The sequence below is a fragment of the Diabrotica virgifera genome, chromosome 3, assembly GCF_917563875.1.
Source record: "Diabrotica virgifera virgifera chromosome 3, PGI_DIABVI_V3a".
In the NCBI taxonomy this organism is placed as follows: domain Eukaryota; kingdom Metazoa; phylum Arthropoda; class Insecta; order Coleoptera; family Chrysomelidae; genus Diabrotica; species Diabrotica virgifera.
The window spans coordinates 249,212,554-249,229,888 of record NC_065445.1 but is presented as its reverse complement, the minus strand read 5'-3'; the positions used below and the strand labels follow the sequence as shown (position 1 = coordinate 249,229,888).

Genomic DNA, 17,335 nt, shown 5'->3' with positions numbered 1-17,335 from the left:
TCTCAGAGTTGAGAGATAAAAGAACAGGTAAACGATCAAAGAAAAAATACATATCGCTATGTAAAAGAAAACATGCAGAGAGAAGGTCAATGTATCGGTAAAAAATGAACTTCCAAAATATTATTCTAAGTATTCCGCTAAATGTTTTTCACTTTTCTTTGAGAAGTAACTTATTATAACGTCAGCAACTAATCGATATGCTTCACAGAAGAATCGAAAACAAGAAGTTCGGGAGTATAAGGTCAAACCTTTTCTAGGAACTCTACTATTGAATGGTTATGTCAGCATTCCTTGGAGGAGAATGTTTTGGCAACGTGAAAGGGATCCTAGAAATCGACTCAAAGCTGTGACAGATGTCCTTACTTACAAAATTGGATCAGTTATAATTTAGAAGGAGATAATTTAGATTAGGTCGTCCATCTGCTAATGAAAACGTCTAAATTTGCTATGATCGACTAGACCATTATACAACATACAAGATTATATCCATAATACTGTTTAGAAGATTAACTCCATACGCAGAGGAAATAATAGGCGACTACCAAAGCGGATTCAGACCGGGAAGGTCGACTATAGACCAGATCTTCGTCCTACGTCAGGTGTTGGAAAAAAACTGGGAATTCAACCGCGATGTACACCAAATCTTCGTGGACTTCAAACAAGCTTACGATTCTGTTAGCAGAGAAGCATTGTGGGAGACTATGGTAGAAATGGGAGTACCTGGAAAACTGGTACGATTAGCAAAGGTGAGCACGGAGAACGCTTCCGCACGAATCAGAGTTGGCAGCAACACGTCGGAGGAATTCCTCATTGACACAGGACTTAGACAAGGAGATCCTCTCGCCCCCCTGCTGTTTAACTTCGCACTGGAACATGCAGTAAGGAAAGCTCAGCCACAACTGACAAACGGATTTGCCGCCCAAGGATCAAAAATACTATTAGCCTTTGCGGATGACGTGGACACAATTGCACAATCCACCAGAGATGCAAAAGAAGTTTTCACCCTATTCGAGAACGGAGCCAAGGAAGTTGGTCTTAAGGTCAACGAGGACAAGAGCAAGTACATGGTGGTTACGAAGAACCCAAGACCAAGGGTTAGACAAAACGTAACAATTAATGAATACAATTTTGAAGTCGTCAAAGAATTTAAGTACTTGGGAGCGATCATAACATCTGAAAATAACTATGAAAAGGACGTGGCAGCCAGGATTATTGCAGGAAACAGGGCATATTACTCGTTAAGGACCCTACTTAAATAAAAAATACTCTCAAGACCAGCAAAAATAAGAGTATATAAGACAATAATTCGTCCCACAATAACGTACGGAAGCGAAACCTGGACTCTGAATCAGCGGGAAACAACAAAATTACTGGTACTTGAAAGAAAGATACTGCGAACTATCTATAGGCCTTGCAGAGAAGAGACAACAGGAGAATGGAGAAGAAGACACAATGATGAACTCCAGACAATATACGGAGATGAAAACATAGTACGCTACATTAAATCAAACAGAATACGATGGGCGGGTCACGTACTAAGATCAAGTGACGAAAGACTTCTAAACGCCACATTCTGGGAAAGGCCCGATGGAAAAAGGTCAGTTGGTCGCCCAAGAAAGAGATGGAAGGACGCAGTAGCCAGCGATCTACGCAAAATGGGAGTACAGCAATGGGAAATAGCTGCTCAAGACCGACAACAATGGAGGGAAATAGTAAACGCGGCCAAGACTCACATAGAGTTGTAGAACCAAATGATGATGATGATGATGATGACTAGACCATTTGGTGATTCCAAGGGAAAAAGAACTCGATAGTATGATATGTGCCATAATATATCATAAATAAGGTGTTCAAAATGCAAGGTATGCTTAAATTTCGAGTGTTTTTTTTTTATACTATACCCAAACCTAATGGTAGCTTATATACATGGTGTACCATATTTTGTTCAGCATTTTTTAAAATTATTTTACATAAATATTTTGTTTTAACGACAAATACGTTTTTGTTACACGTATAACATGTAAATTTGAAGAAAAATATTAAAAAATATTTTAAGGTAAGTTTTAGGCATATCTGGGTTAAAATAAAAATAGTAATCAGAGAAAGAGTCGAGGGTGACTACAGCCTCAAAAACGTTCAAGAACAAAGGCTGCAATGGTTTTATCACTGAAAGTATACAGAAAGTCAAACATATAAATAAAAACGACAGAACTAAAAGAAGAAAGACAGAACACTTTGGTCAAATAATTATGTTATGGATAATCTACAAAACTGTTGTATCGGTAATGCAACATGAGAAAATAGACTGCTGTTTAGATTGAAGATCTATATTAACAGAGTATTGCTAGAGAAAGTTTTCATGATAATAGTTAAAACCTAAAGACTGACATCACTAAGACTGAGAAACTAATATTGCCTCTAACAGCTGATCATTCTTTAATAAAAAAATGCAATATCATTAACAATTTTTTATTTTAATTTTAGTAACATGTTTCATTCTGTACTTTCACGAGATTTGTAACAAAAACATAACAATAAAATTTGATTTAATCCGCACCTGCAAAATATTTATTCTACGACATCCACTATTTTTACAAGGTAATTTTAGAAATAAGCAAACAAGAATATTAGTTTTATGATGATTATTTTATGTTTAAGTTTTATTGTCAGACATTTCCTTTGTTGTAATTTTGTCAGGATATTTTTCTTCTTCAATTTAATTAACACTCGGATTATTCTGAACCCATGGCTGTAGTTCTCCAGATGCGTATACACCATAGAATATCGCGCCAAACAGGTAAATCGCTGACGATATGTAAAATATTGTTAGCCATTCGTTGATATCATCCTGAAAGTATAAAATCATACTATCACTGTATATTTATTACAGGTTATAAGACAAGAAAAGAAAGAGAATAAAAAATAATAGCTTTATTCCTATAAAAAAAATTTTGGTTTCCTCTAGGTTTCTGATCTAACGTGATCAATCAAACGTGATATGTGATGGATAAGGAAGGTAATCTAAAGACCGAAACTGACGAATTATTGGAAACATGATCCACCACCTCTCATTACCACAAAGGACCTACTGTCTTGCTCTCTGAAGTAAGATTAAACAATTAAACTAAATTGCTAAAAGGAAAAGATCCTCAGAAAGAATCCCCAACCGCGAAGAGAGAGAGAGAGAGAGAGAGAGAGAGAGAGAGAGAGAGAGAGAGAGGGGGGGAGAGCATTTTATTTAACGAGGCACTCATTATAATTTGTTGCTCCTATTTTGTGTAATGTTCTAAATATTTTTGATTGTGATCTATTCCTATTTATTTTTGTTCAAGCTTTTACCTGTTGTGTTACCAAATATCCCGTTAGTATAGGACTGATAATTCCTGGGACAGTTCCAAATGAGTTACTGAATCCTACTAGAATACTGGCATATTTGGGAGCTATATCTAATCCATTGACTCTAAAAACGATAACAAGTGTTAATAAAAGATAAAACAATACATAAAACGATCATAACAATATGTAACAACACGATCTCTGGGAAGTTAATTTCCCGTTGACTCTTGGGATAACATCTATATTCGGCAGTTTTTTAACCCTTAAGTACTAACACAATATCTCAATCAACGCTAACACTATGTCTCTCAGACGGCATCGCTTGTTGAAAGTGGGATATTTCCCTTCCTAGAAAATTTTGAAGGTCACCCGTTTATGACTTTTCAAGTTGGGTTGTTCTTTAGTAGTATTGAATTCGACAATTTGCGGCAGGTTGTTATTCCAAAGATATTTAGGCTCAAAGTGTGATTTCCGTCTAATCCCTAATAACACAAGACATTCCAGGAATGTTCCTAGAAGGTACACACAGGACATTGAAAACATTCCTGGAATGTCCCCAAAAGCACACGAACGTCCCTGGAAAGTCCCAGGAAAGTGCTGTGTCAGCATTTTAAACATTCCTTGAATGTCTTGTTGGAACATTCCATGAATGTCTACGAATGTTTTTTGAACATTCACAGTATATTGTTTAGACTGAATGTCTTGTTGAAACATTCCATGAATGTTCTTAGGACATTCAAAGTATATTTTTTAGACATTCTCTGAAATATATCGTCAGTGATGTGACAATACCTCCTATATGTTTTTTTATGAGTTTTTCAGGAGACGAAAAACATTTTTTACGGTCACCTCCTGTTTTCATACGTAAGTTTTGACTTGTTTTGTAGTAAATAGATAGTTGAATTTACTACAAAACAAATAAAAAAATATATGAAAACACGAGGTGGCCCAAACAAGTTTTTCATCTCCTACAAAATTCTTGAAAAAGCAGATAGGAGGTATTGTCACATCACCGACGATATACCAGAAGTACAGTAGGAAAAATGAAAGAATACCCATGAACGAACATATAAAACACGCTGTATTTTCCTGTCACCGTGTCACACAAAAAACTGGTCAGCACAAGTACAGTACATGTAATAATTATTGTTACTTGCATTGGACAATGTTCTTTGTGACACGGTGACAGGAAAATACAGCGTGTTTTATATGTTCATTCATGGGTATTCTTTCATTTTTCCGACCGTATATGTAGCCATACCAAATAATACGTCCTTGATAAATATAAACATTTTTATTGCACAAAATCTTGTCATATATTTTTTTCCATAATCATCACTACGATGACGATTCATTGTATTGAATTGTTCATTAGAATTACAATCTGGTCATAACTCTGACCAATGAGCAATTTTAATTTAACCTAAATTACTACTGTTCCTTAAAATGAAGAGCTTACCCATAGCGTCTCTTATCTAATCTAACAGGCACATAAGCACTATGCTCTGCTTTTCTAACCGCACTATTCTAACATACACATGCACACAAGCATTATGCTCTGCTTTTCACTATCACTCAAACTAGTTCAAAAGGCTTTGTCCTCTTCAATTTTCTAGTTTGCCCAGTAGTATCCAGGAGCTGGATTTCCTCAATATTCTTGTAGGTACTTACGAAGTTGTTGCTTGTGACTTCCAACTTTACTCCAACTTTAAAAACAAATCCAGCTGTAAAATATTTATGTGCCTGAAGGCTTTTGTATGCTTTCATCTATAATATCTATAATAGTAATTTGGTGGAATGCACTTTATGGTAAAATCCAATTCTGACTGAATTGTATATGGATCTAAATCCCCAATTATTTTCAGCTTCAATAAATATCTAAAACAATAAAATAAATAATGTTATTGCTTGCAAAATTCATCAATATTGATAAATATCAGAGAAAAATGAACATTGATAAAAATTGTTTGCCCTACCTTTCTCCAAACATCTGGTGTCTCCAATAATAATTTCCTTAAATAATCACTTTGCAGTGTGGTAAAGTTTATAAAGTTCACAAAATACAGCAAATGAAATCCAAATGAATCCAAAATATGACGATAAACAGTGAAATGATGAAATGAAATGATATTACAAACATAACCTCTGTAACCTGTATGCCATGCCAATCAGAACCAGAAGTCACGTGGTTTGGATTGCCTAAATACATATACACGCGCAGCAAATTTGAAAATGAATGCAAATTGAATAGTAAATGGCCTCTCTTAAAATATAGGACATTGGTAGTATGTTCATAGAATGTCTTGTGGTAACATTCCACGAATAACTTAATCAGATATTCACCGAATGTTCCTTGAATGTCCAGTACATTCAAACATTAATAGAACTTTGATAGTACATTCCTGGAATGTTTTGTGTTGTTAGGGATAGACGGGGTGTTAGTGTTTGTGCCCAGTTCGTCATTACACATAATGTGCTCCAGTTCGTCAAAAAAACATCAAATAATAATCAGGGAATAAAGACCCTGAGGAAACTTTTTAAAATGGTTTGATGAGGTAGCAGACAACATAAGCGAAGTGGAATCAATTTGTGATGAAAATGTTGCCAGTGACTACCATTGCTACACTGTACTAAGTGTAGTACCTGTCAGTTTTTTTGTTTTAACAGTTTTTAAAAACCTTTTATTTTCATTTTTCTTACTCTTTGTTTAACTCGATTATAAATTTTTATTAAGATTCTTTAATTTGTTTAATTTTTTCACACTTTTTTCAGGAGCAAAAAGGTACACAAACAATCCTTCCATTCTTGTTATAATGCTTTTTTATTTTAATAAATACAGAAAAACTAGATTAATTACTGTGTTTTTTTAGATAAACAATACTTTCAGTAATTCATCGAGATATTTTTTGCATTAAAATATTTAACAAAAACAAAAATTACCACTAAAATGTTAAACCCGTCTGTCAGGCGGTTAGTTAGTGTTTTCTTCCTTATTTTCTCTTCTTTCTGTTCATTACAAAGCTCCATGGGAACCTTTCTCTGTGGAAAACAGTGCTACAAGTCATTTTTCGACAGGATGTCGAGTAGCTGCATATATTTTTCTTCACGTTCTCTAACGACGCGTGGCGGTTTTTTAAGCCATTAGTGCGTATAGTCCGTTTAAAAGGATCTGCATTTTAACCCCCACTTTATTAAAACTGTGGGTCTAAGAGACTCTGCGGACGTCTACAAATGCTCTTGGCAGTGCTTCTCAAGCGTTTGAGGCGTTAAAGTGTTCGTTTATTCGCTATTCTGAAAACTATCGATCATTATGGATGCTGCTTTGTACTTCATGACAAATGGTGCCATTTTTAGTCATTTTCTATTTAATTGATTTTTAATTATTATTTACCAATATAGAGGGCGCATAATATAGTAGTTCCTTCTTTATCATTTTAATGAATGACAGTCCTCAGCTGTTCACGTGAACTCACAATGCTTTGACGCAGCCATGTTGTATTTTTAAATTAAAAGAGAATTTTATAATTTTAAGGGTTTTATACCTGATATCTGTGGCTTTTGCCCAGTATCCATGATTTTTTATGTGATTTTTAACAATTGCTCTTCTATGAAGGATTTATAATAGGACGTAAGTTTTTTCAATCTTTTGTTTATAAAAAATCTCTTATCTTAAAGTCCTTTTAGGAAGCTCTGATGATGGCACGTAATGTGCTAAAAGTACTTAGCTGATTATTAAAAAAAAATTACACATTTTCAATTTCTTTGAGAACATACACCTGTTTGCCGGTTTGACCTACTTAGAAGTGTGTACAAGTCATACAGTCTTTTTCAATTCGAGTATATATCTGACTTAAAAACGGTTAAATCTTCTTCTTTTGGTGCCTATTCGTTTCGAATATTGGCGATCATTCTGGCTATAATTATTTTATTAACGGATGCTTTAAATAGATTAGTTGTTGTTGTGGAGAGCCATTTCCTAAGGTTCTTTAACCATGATATTCTTCTTATCCCAATTCCTTCCTTTCCGAATACTTTGCCTTAAAGGATTACTTCCAGTAATCTGTAGTTAGGGCCGTTTCTCATTATGTGTCCGAGATATTCTAACTGTCTCCTTTTAATCGTATACATCACCTCTATATATTTCTTTCCCCATTCTTCGTAGTACCGTCTAGTTGTTGTCCGTCCGTGATATCCGAGAATTCTTCTGTATAGCCACATCTCGAAGGCTTCAAGTTTTTTCTCCATCGCTGTAGTGAGTGTTCAGAATTCTACTCCGTAATATAATCATCATCATCATGGCTTATTCACTCCTGGCGGAGTGTTTGCCGCCCTTTTGGGCTCTCTGATCCATTTGTTGCGGAGAATCAGTCCGTTGTTGTCTTTTATTATTATAGCAGCGTGTGTGACTTGGCTTTGTCTACAACTTTTCTCTATTCTTTCCGGTCCTTACAACGCTCCTTCCAATTGTAGATTCTCAGCTTCTTTATGTCTCCTAAGACTTGATCTCTCCATCTTGTTTTGGGTCTTCCCTTTGGTCTCCCTGTTGTTGGTCTCCAGCCAGTTATTCTCTTTAGCGTAGAGTCTGGGTTAGCTCTTTCTGTGTGTCCCAGCCACCTGAGCCTCTGCGCCTTCACGAACTTGATTATGTCTTCACCCTGGATGACTTCTTTAATTTCTTCATTTGTTAATCATTCTTCAAGTTTCTCATAGAATTCATTCTTTGCTTGTTCGGGAGCATTCTCTGTAGGTGCATATATATTAACAAATGTTAAATTTGCTTGTTTATTTTTCATTCTTATATATGATATTCTTCCATCAACCGCTTTAAAGTTAATAATCTTGTCTCTTACGCTATTACTAACTAGAAAGGCGGTTCCATTGCGACCCTGTTTGCTTTCTCCTGCGTAGTTCATTGTGTGGTTTCTTCTATTGATCATCCCTTCTCCTGCCCACCTTATTTCTTGTAGCGCTAGTATTTCCATCCTGTATTTTGTCATGTCTTTTGCCAACTCTTCCATTTTGCCTGGTCTTAGAAGTGTTTCGATGTTCCACGTTCCTATTCTTATTTTCCTGTTTTTGTTTTTTATTTTATTTTTTTGTTTTGTTTTTGCGTCTTTTCTTACAAAATATTTTCATGTCCGTATTCATTGCCAACTCCGTTATACTGTCGCCGTCTTTTGTTATATGTTTTGTTAGTTTTTTGACGTCATTTTTATCAATTTTCCGCGTGGATCTATATCATCAGATAGGGGGGATCTGTCGTTTATTGTCCTAGCGTTACTCTTCTTCTCTTCAGGTTTTCTCCACTAATTTACATCCATACCTTCTAGTTGCTCCAGTGAGAACAGTTCACCATTTATCCATAATTTGTTGTATTTTAGTGCGGCTGTGTGTCCTTCCTGGCGTACCATTTTCATGTGCTGGAGAAGATGCTTCCTTTCTTGTAGTATTTTTTTCGGGAATTCCTCATTGATATATATTTTAGTTCCTCTTAGGTTTTTAGCAGCCTTCAAAATTTCCATTCTCGTAGATTCCTTTTTCATTTCTAATAAGATGGGTCTGGGTACATTTTGGGGATCACCTTGTCTACATATTCTTCTCATCTCTACCAGTTCTTCATCTAGGTTTGTTTGTACGTCGATTTTTTCCATTATCTCCTTTATCTTATTTATCATCTCTTGTTCGCTTTCTGTTTGGTTTTCTTCAATCCCCTGTATTATTATATTTTTCTTCTGGCTTGTCTTTCCAGTAATTCGATTTTAACTTCTTGTTCCCTGATTTTAGTTCTCATTGCTTGGTTATCCGTAATATAATATTGAGAAGAAAAATAAAGCAGTAACCAAGAAACTAACTCGGAGTAGGATGGATACTAAACTGGCGACACTATCATGAACAAGAAAAAAAATGAATAAAAGAGAATAAAAAAGGAGCAATATGAGAATAAAGGTATGGAACATTAAAACGTTAAACAACGGAGACCAAGAGATAATAAAATATTAAAAAGCTTCATCATCAGCGCTTCATAAAAGGATTTTAAGATAAGAGATTTTTTTATAAACAAAAGATTGAAAAAACTTACGTCCTATTATAAATCCTTCATAGAAGAGCAGTTGTTAAAATCACACAAAAAATCATGGATACTGGGCAAAAGCCACAGATATCAGGTATAAAACCCTTAAAATTATAAAATTCTCTTTTAATTTAAAAATACAACATGGCTGCGTTAAAGCATTGTGAGTTTACGTGAACAGCTGAGGACTGTCATTCATTAAAATGATAAAGTAGGAACCACTATCTTATGCGCCCTCTATATTGGTAAATAATAATTAAAAATTAATTAAATTGAAAATGGCTAAAAAGCCATGTGTTGGTTAAATGAATGTTGGTTACAGGGGCGTCATTTGATAGAGTAAGGGGGGCATTTGCCCCCCATGACCCTGAAAATGACTGAAATTTACAAAAAATAGATCAATTTTGTATTATGTTTGCATATATAATGACGTATGGTATATATAATATTTGCCCCCTAGCAAAATTTCAAATGACGCTCCTGGTTGGTTAAATAAATTTTCAAAATTACAATTATTAATAGTGAAGTGAAATGTTAACAATTGCTCTTCTATGAAGGATTTATAATAGGACGTAAGTTTTTTCAATCTTTTGTTTATAAAAAAATCTCTTATGTGTCCTTTTAGGAAGCTCTGATGATGGCACGTAATGTGTTGAAAGTACTTAGCTGATTATTAAAAAATTTTTACATACTTTCAATTTCTTTGAGAACATACACCTGTTTGCCGGTTTGAGATATATACTCACCCAAATCCAGCCAGAGCAAATCCTCCAAATCCCACACCCATAACCAAGCAAAACGTTATGCCACCTTGAGACAGCCAGAAACCGGCTCCAAGAATAAATGCCATTTGTGAAAGAAAACCCCCACATGTGAACAACTTTCTCACTTGAGTGGTTGATAAAATTTGCTTCACCATCAGACGGTCTGCAATTTGACCACCGAGTTGCATCATTATCGCCATGGTTAGATAAGGCAACGCTGATATGAATCCAGCTGATTGTATGTCAAACTTCAGAACATCTAAACAGAGAAAGAAAATCATTAATTAGGGGAATGACGAACGAAATGGCAAGATATAAATAATTAATTAGCGATATTTATTACTATAACATACCTATCCAGAGATCTATAAAATCTGGTGAGGAACTCCAATGATCTCCTCAACAACCTGGCAAAAGCCAATGCGTAATATGCGTGTCGGGTATGCATCGAAAAAGGCGAAAAAAATTTTTTTTTTGCGATGGAAATGTAATACAGTAGAACGTCGATAATCCGAACTAATTGGTACAGAGGTAGTTCGGATTATCAAATCGTTCGGATTATCGAACATATGTTCAAACTACATACAAAGCTCATAAACAGTACATATGTACCTACATACGTTTTAGTTACAAGGAATAAAACACCTGCATAATAAACAAATATATTGTATGTATTTCTGCATAGGTAAACAAAACAAAAATCCGCGGTCATCTTTTGTCCATATTGTCATATTAAATCCAAAAATTCGGTCCGCGATCATATTTTATAATTTTTTTTGCGTTCGGATTACCAGGGTTCGGATTATCGACGTTCTACTGTACCTCAAAAAAGTTGCCCAATCAACTGTTAAGTATTTTGATAAAATTTTTTCGATATTGGAAAACATCTTCTGCCCCCCCCCCCCCCAAGACAACAAGACAATTAAAAATTTTGAAAAAATGTTAACAGACGAAAAAAAAATTTATTTCGAAACTAAAATGCAATAGCTCACAAAAGTTGCCTAACACACTCTTCAGTATTTTAGTAAAATTGCGTTGAAATAAAAAAATATTTTCTGCCCCCCACGGCAACTAAAAATTAGAAAAAATACATTAATATGCGAATTTCTTTTGTAAGGGAAATGTAATACCTTATAATCAACTATTTTCAAGGTTTTCCTGGGTTTCCCTCGTGATTTACTATGGAGTCTCTAGCGCAAGAATTTTACTGCCACCGTTGCATTTGGTTGTCTTTTTAAAGACAGATCACTATGATTAGTCTAGGCGCCAAATAGAGGTCACCGTGTCATTTTCAATTCTGATGGACAAACTCAACGGTTTCTTATGGATTTTTGGCTGCTGATTACGAATTTCTAGGGGGGATTTCGATCCGAGTGGTCAAAAAATTGTTATAAACAATTTAATTGTTTATAAATTGTTTATAATGCTCTGGCTCATAAACTAAAAGAAATAGAAAAAAATATTTCAAATAAAATTTGTTCCTTAATAAAAAATGAAGAAATAACCGTTTACTAAACTTAAATCTGATAATCAAAACTCAAGATATATTAGTGCACAATGCAAATTGCAAAATAAGTATTTTTCGAAGCTTTATCGATCGTAACTCGGCTTCTACGCATACAAATGAGCCTTATAAGGTGTCCTTTTAAATCTCAATTAAGAGGCTTCCAAACAAAGTTTGTTAAATTATTTGATCTTCATTTGTTTTAAAGTTATACCCGATTGAAGTTATAATTTTCTCAAAAAAATTGTACATTAATTTGTTTATAAAGGTTTCAAGCAAACTTGAGCTATAAAAATTTATACTTTAATTAACAATAATGATAAAACAACTCAAAAGGAATAATTTGAGCTTAAAAAAATGTTCGTAAGTTTATTTTTGGCTAAGATGTCGATATTTTAATGGCGCGCTATGAGGCGCAAGATTGGCTTACAGTCAAGTAAGTATGTATTCTTCGACGCTTTATCGATCGTAACTCGGCTTCTACGCAAGCAAATGAGCCAATATGTGATATCAATATAAAAATGGAACGAGTTCTTTTGCAGCATCATCATTGCATATAAAACGAGCATTTATGATGTGGCGGCATACACACAATTGACGGGCCTTGATGATGCTGTAAAAGATCCACTTTATATGGATATAATATAGACAATTAGACTCTGAAGCCTCAAAAAGTTTTAGTTTTACTGCCTACAAGAACAGACTTGTACCACCATGTAACTGTTAAAATAAGAAAAAGAACTTATGCAGATATAAAAAAACTGATATTCCCTGTATATCTCGATGCAGATTTGCAGATGCATGAAAAAAAATGTTTGTAAAAATAGTATTAATAAATAATATCAACTTACTTTTTAGTTATACTTCTGAAATATTAGTTTTTAATGTTTTTTTCTCATTTAGTGCAAAAAATAGAAGACAAAGTAAATAGAATGAAAGGTGATACGAGGTACCTACATTATGATGATTTAATTATAAGAATTATATGATAAAATTTTATTAGGATCTTCAAAAATGAAAAATGAAGGTAACGTATGTATACATAGAAATTATAATTTGCATCGAGAAGTTAGCGCGTGAACCTTTACGCGGTGAGCCGATCTTGCGCCTCATAGCGCGCGCCATTAAAATATCGACATCTTGGCCAAAAATAAACTTATGAACATTTTCGTAACGTCAAATTGTTCCTTTTGAGTTTTTCTATCATTATTGTTCATTAAAGTATAAACGTTTATAGCTCAAATTTGCTTGAAACCCTTATAAACAAATGAATGTACAATATTTTTAAGAAAATTGTAACTTCAAACGAGTATAACTTTAAAACAAATGAAGATCAAGTAATTTAGCACACTTTGTTTGGAATCCTGTTAATTAAGCTTGAAAACGACACATTATAAGACTCATTTGCATGCGCAGAAGCTGAGTTAGATCGATAAAGCTTCGAAAAATACTTATTTTGCAATTTGCAATTTGCATTATGCACTAATTTTACAATATCTTGAGTTCTAATTGTTAGATTTACGTTTAGTAAACGGAGTTTTCTTGGTTTTTTATTAAGGAACAAATTTTATTTAAAACATTTTTTTTTCAACTCTTTTAGTTTATGAGCCAGAGCCTTATAAACAATTTATAAACAATTAAATTGTTTATAACAATTTTTTGACCACTCGGATCGAAATCCCCCCTCGAAATTCGTAATCAGCAGCCAAAAATCCATAAGAAACCGTTGAGTTTGTCCATCAGAATTGAATATGACACGGTGACCCCTCTGGCGCCTAGACTAGATAGTAGAGTAAATGGGGGTGTATTCTGTAACATTTCCGTTAAATTTAAGAGGCCTCTAAAATTTAACTTTTAACGGTCCTCTAAAACTTTTCGGTTAGATTGTCATTCTGTAAACACATATTATAGAGGACCGCTAAAATAATATTATTTTAGAGGAATCCTCTAAAAGGTTTTGGAACAAATACGGCCACGTCGCACGTTGATCGTTTTGAACTACTTTTAACCTAGAAATTGACCGAAAACTGACTGTTAGAGGCCAAAAACCTTAAGAAGAAGAAGAAAATGACAGTTTCCTAGAAAATAATATTTTTTAGTAAAACTCATATTTTCCAATTAATTTTTATTTATAAAGTTATACATTAAAATATTGCTGAAAAAATGCATATAGTCGGTTCGCTAAACTCAGACGCAACTGGCTAGATATTTTAGTCGATAATTTTTTTGTTTTTTGCCAATTTTGCAAAAGTTGGCAAAATTACTAACTATTTAGTGATTATTAACTATTTAGTGATTATTAACTATTTAGTAATTATTTTTCGGCAATTTTACTAAAATTGGCAAAATTACCGACTAAAATATCTAGAAAGTTGCGTCTGAGTTTAGCGAACAGACTATATCTTATTTTTTCTTCTCCCCTTCGACACTAATTTTGGTCAAATGGTCTATTTTCAATAACATTAAGGTCATCTTATTAATCTGCATCTGGTTATAAACCTTCTGAAACTTTACCTTTGTAATCATTTGGTACGTTTTGTAATGTTCCACAATAACTTTAAATAATTTTACCTGCATTAATAGGATTTAATTGCTTTGACAAACATCTTTGACTTCCAACACTTTTTCAATAACATTTCTAGGTACTTAATAGGTAGGTATTACCTACTTCCTTTGAAATGGTAATTGTAGTTATTTACTTTCAGGTCAATTATTTACTTTGTGTTTATGTTGTAATCTGAAATCAGCTCTACAAAAAGAAACAAACATTTGAATTTTGTTACTTATAGGTGTAGTGTGTCAATTGTAAAGTAAAAATGAGACTTACCTTTCATTATTATTGAAGTTATACTTCTTTACCGGCGATAGAGGGTGATTTTTTATATGTTAAAACCTATCAGCCCGGCGCATGCGCATTATAACTTTGTTCTGATTATGTATTATATATTATTGAAAATTATCCGATATGGCAGCTGTAGGACAGCTGTGGTTTGGAGGTAAAGGTAAAGGTAAACAAATGTATAATATATTAGTTTTATTGTTGTGAGGACAGAAACAAAAAAGTTTGTAATATTGTAGTGACTTTTAAATATTTTTTAAAAGCAACAGGTACGTAATAATTGTTAATGTATCATGGGTATAAACCTACCTATTTGATCTGCCAAAATACATAGTATGTAATACTTTTATTTATATAATTTGATTACCATCAAAATTTTTATCAATATTCACCTAATACCTATATTGTTTTCTTACTCTATGTTTTGTTGTATTTTTTCAATTCTAAATCATTTCAATTCAAAATTAAAATAATTTGGATATGGTAATTGAGTCAATACTCGCAATCTTTAGTTTGTATTTTTATTAGTTGTTACATAATCGTGGGGCAACCGGTTTCGAGTCTTACAATATATGACTCATCATCAGGCCCAGTACAAAAAAGTCTTCTCAATACATCTTTAGCTGTGGAACAGTTTCAATGGCTGTTATCTTGTAGTTTGTATTGAGAAGACTTTTTTGTACTGGGCCTGATGATGAGTCATATATTGTAAGACTCGAAACCGGTTGCCCCACGATTATGTAACAACTAATAAAAATACAAACTAAAGATTGCGAGTATTGACTCAATTACCATATCCAATTGTATAATGGACTCGCATTGGCAACCCTTTCATCATTTAAAATAATTTGATTAATTTTCAAAATATCAAAATATCACAAGTTTACTCCGTTTAGTTAGTCGATCTTCGTAAATAATGACACATAGTGTCCGTGGCTAAGCGTTGAAGGCGAATGAATTCCAATACCAACCGCGCTTATCAGCGCTGGTTCGAGTCCCAATAGAAACTTTCTTTTTTGTTTTTTTAATAAATTTTATGATTGTAAGTATGTTTATTATATAATAGTATTTTCAGAAAATACGTATTTAGTTAAAAAAAATTTCGACAATTAATGTTCAGACATCATTTGTGGCTTGTTTAATGTGTTTGTGTGTGCTTTATTCTTTTATTATTTTAATTTTTGGCACTGTTCTAATAAAAATGTTTGAGAAGTAGTAAGTATAAATTAGTTTAATATTTAAACAAAATATAAATAAAAAGTATATTAATTTCGTTTAAATCATATAATAGAAGTATAACTTCTTACGTGCGTACAAAGTACACACACATTCTTTTTATTAAGTACTTCTTCACCAAATACATTATAAAAAGCCATTTTCCATTTTTAAATATTTATCTCCAGTATAATACAAGAATAACAAAGTACTATTCATACAAACATATCCCAACAAAAATAATCAAACCACATTTAAAGGGGCTGCTAAAAATTTAGCGGGTACGTTTTGACATCCTCTAAAATATTTTTATTTAGAGGGAGTTTTAACGGTTTAGGTTATGATTTTAACGGATGTATGATTTACAGAATACCAAAATATTTTTAGCGGGCGCTAAAATTTTAGAGGCCACTAAAATTTAACGGAAGTGTTACAGAATACACCCCATGGACTGGCAAAAGGCTTGTAGAAAAGATTTTCGTGGGCACTTTGTTGCTAAAATGTAAAACCCATATTTTTTGGTTTCTAATATATTTGTAATGCAAAATCACTTGGTCGTCCAAAAATCGTTGCGGGAGGGGACCGGTGGAGGGCCTTACAAAAAAACACTGCAATTTTTTTTTCGTCGTTTTTCGGATGTGCAATATCCGAAAATTCATTCCTCAAAGTTGCATACCCATCCGGACATTAGAAATATTTGTTTTTAATTTATAAAAATACGTCAAACCATTGTTGTATACGGAGCGCCTTCATATAAAATCACTTGCCCTGACAACCCATATTTTTAAAATCGTTTACATCGCTCTATCTCGAAAAATATTGGGTCTAGCAAAAAATGACTTTTTATAAACGTTATAGACCAAACATCAGAGAACATGTGAGTGTTTTTGGAATTTTGATTGGATAATTAGTTTAAGAAAAAATTAAATAAATCGAACGGCATGTCACGACGGACAGTGGTGAACGCAGAGATGCGAGGAAGGGCGAGATTCTATGCGGGAGTCAACCCCTAATCGACTCTACTGACCGGGATGTTGTTAGGGTCGTTTTTGCCTTGAGATGCTGTTCTTTCTTTAAATCCTTTACTATTATAAGCTTTAGTTTTAGCGCGAAATCCACTGAGATTTTAAGTGAGACATAATAAAGTTCTTCTGTGTTAATTATATTATTAAAAGTGATTAATTAAACCTATTGGTAAGTTAACAATATTGTACCTACTTATTAGTATTACAGTTAAAATTTTTTTGTATCCATCTAGAAATGGATTTAACAAACAGCAGCAGCTCTGACAGCTAACTTGAGTAAAAAATCAGATTAAGGCATGTTTCTTTCCGAAAATCTGATGTCGGACAAGACGTTTTTATTCAAAATGTGTGTCTTATTTGTTTGGAACGAGGAAGGCTAGTTAATTCTCAAGAAAGGTCTAAAAAATCTTTTATTCAATGCACGAGTGAACGTATGAAAAATTGTCATGATGATAAATATATGCGGCATATATTCTCAAAATTTGATGATCTACAAAATCAAGATTTTTTTAAATGGCACAAAAATTGTTACAAATTCTATATGAGCTCAAAGAACATTGCCTCGTACAAGTCAAAAAATAC

At 33.3% G+C, this 17,335-nt stretch overlaps 1 protein-coding gene across 1 annotated transcript in view; it reads right to left on the bottom strand.

The window, feature by feature from the left end:
• Positions 1-2,453: 2,453 nt before the first annotated feature.
• LOC126881673 (sialin-like) overlaps positions 2,454-17,335 on the bottom strand; it is an 81,716-nt gene continuing 66,834 nt past the window's right edge. Inside the window, exons 6-8 of the mRNA XM_050646068.1 lie at positions 10,153-10,429; positions 3,340-3,460; positions 2,454-2,848 (exon numbers count right to left, since the gene is read on the bottom strand). Of these exons, the coding sequence (XP_050502025.1) occupies positions 2,717-2,848; positions 3,340-3,460; positions 10,153-10,429 (530 nt within the window). The 3' untranslated portion in view covers positions 2,454-2,716. The remainder of the gene's footprint in view (positions 2,849-3,339; positions 3,461-10,152; positions 10,430-17,335) is intronic.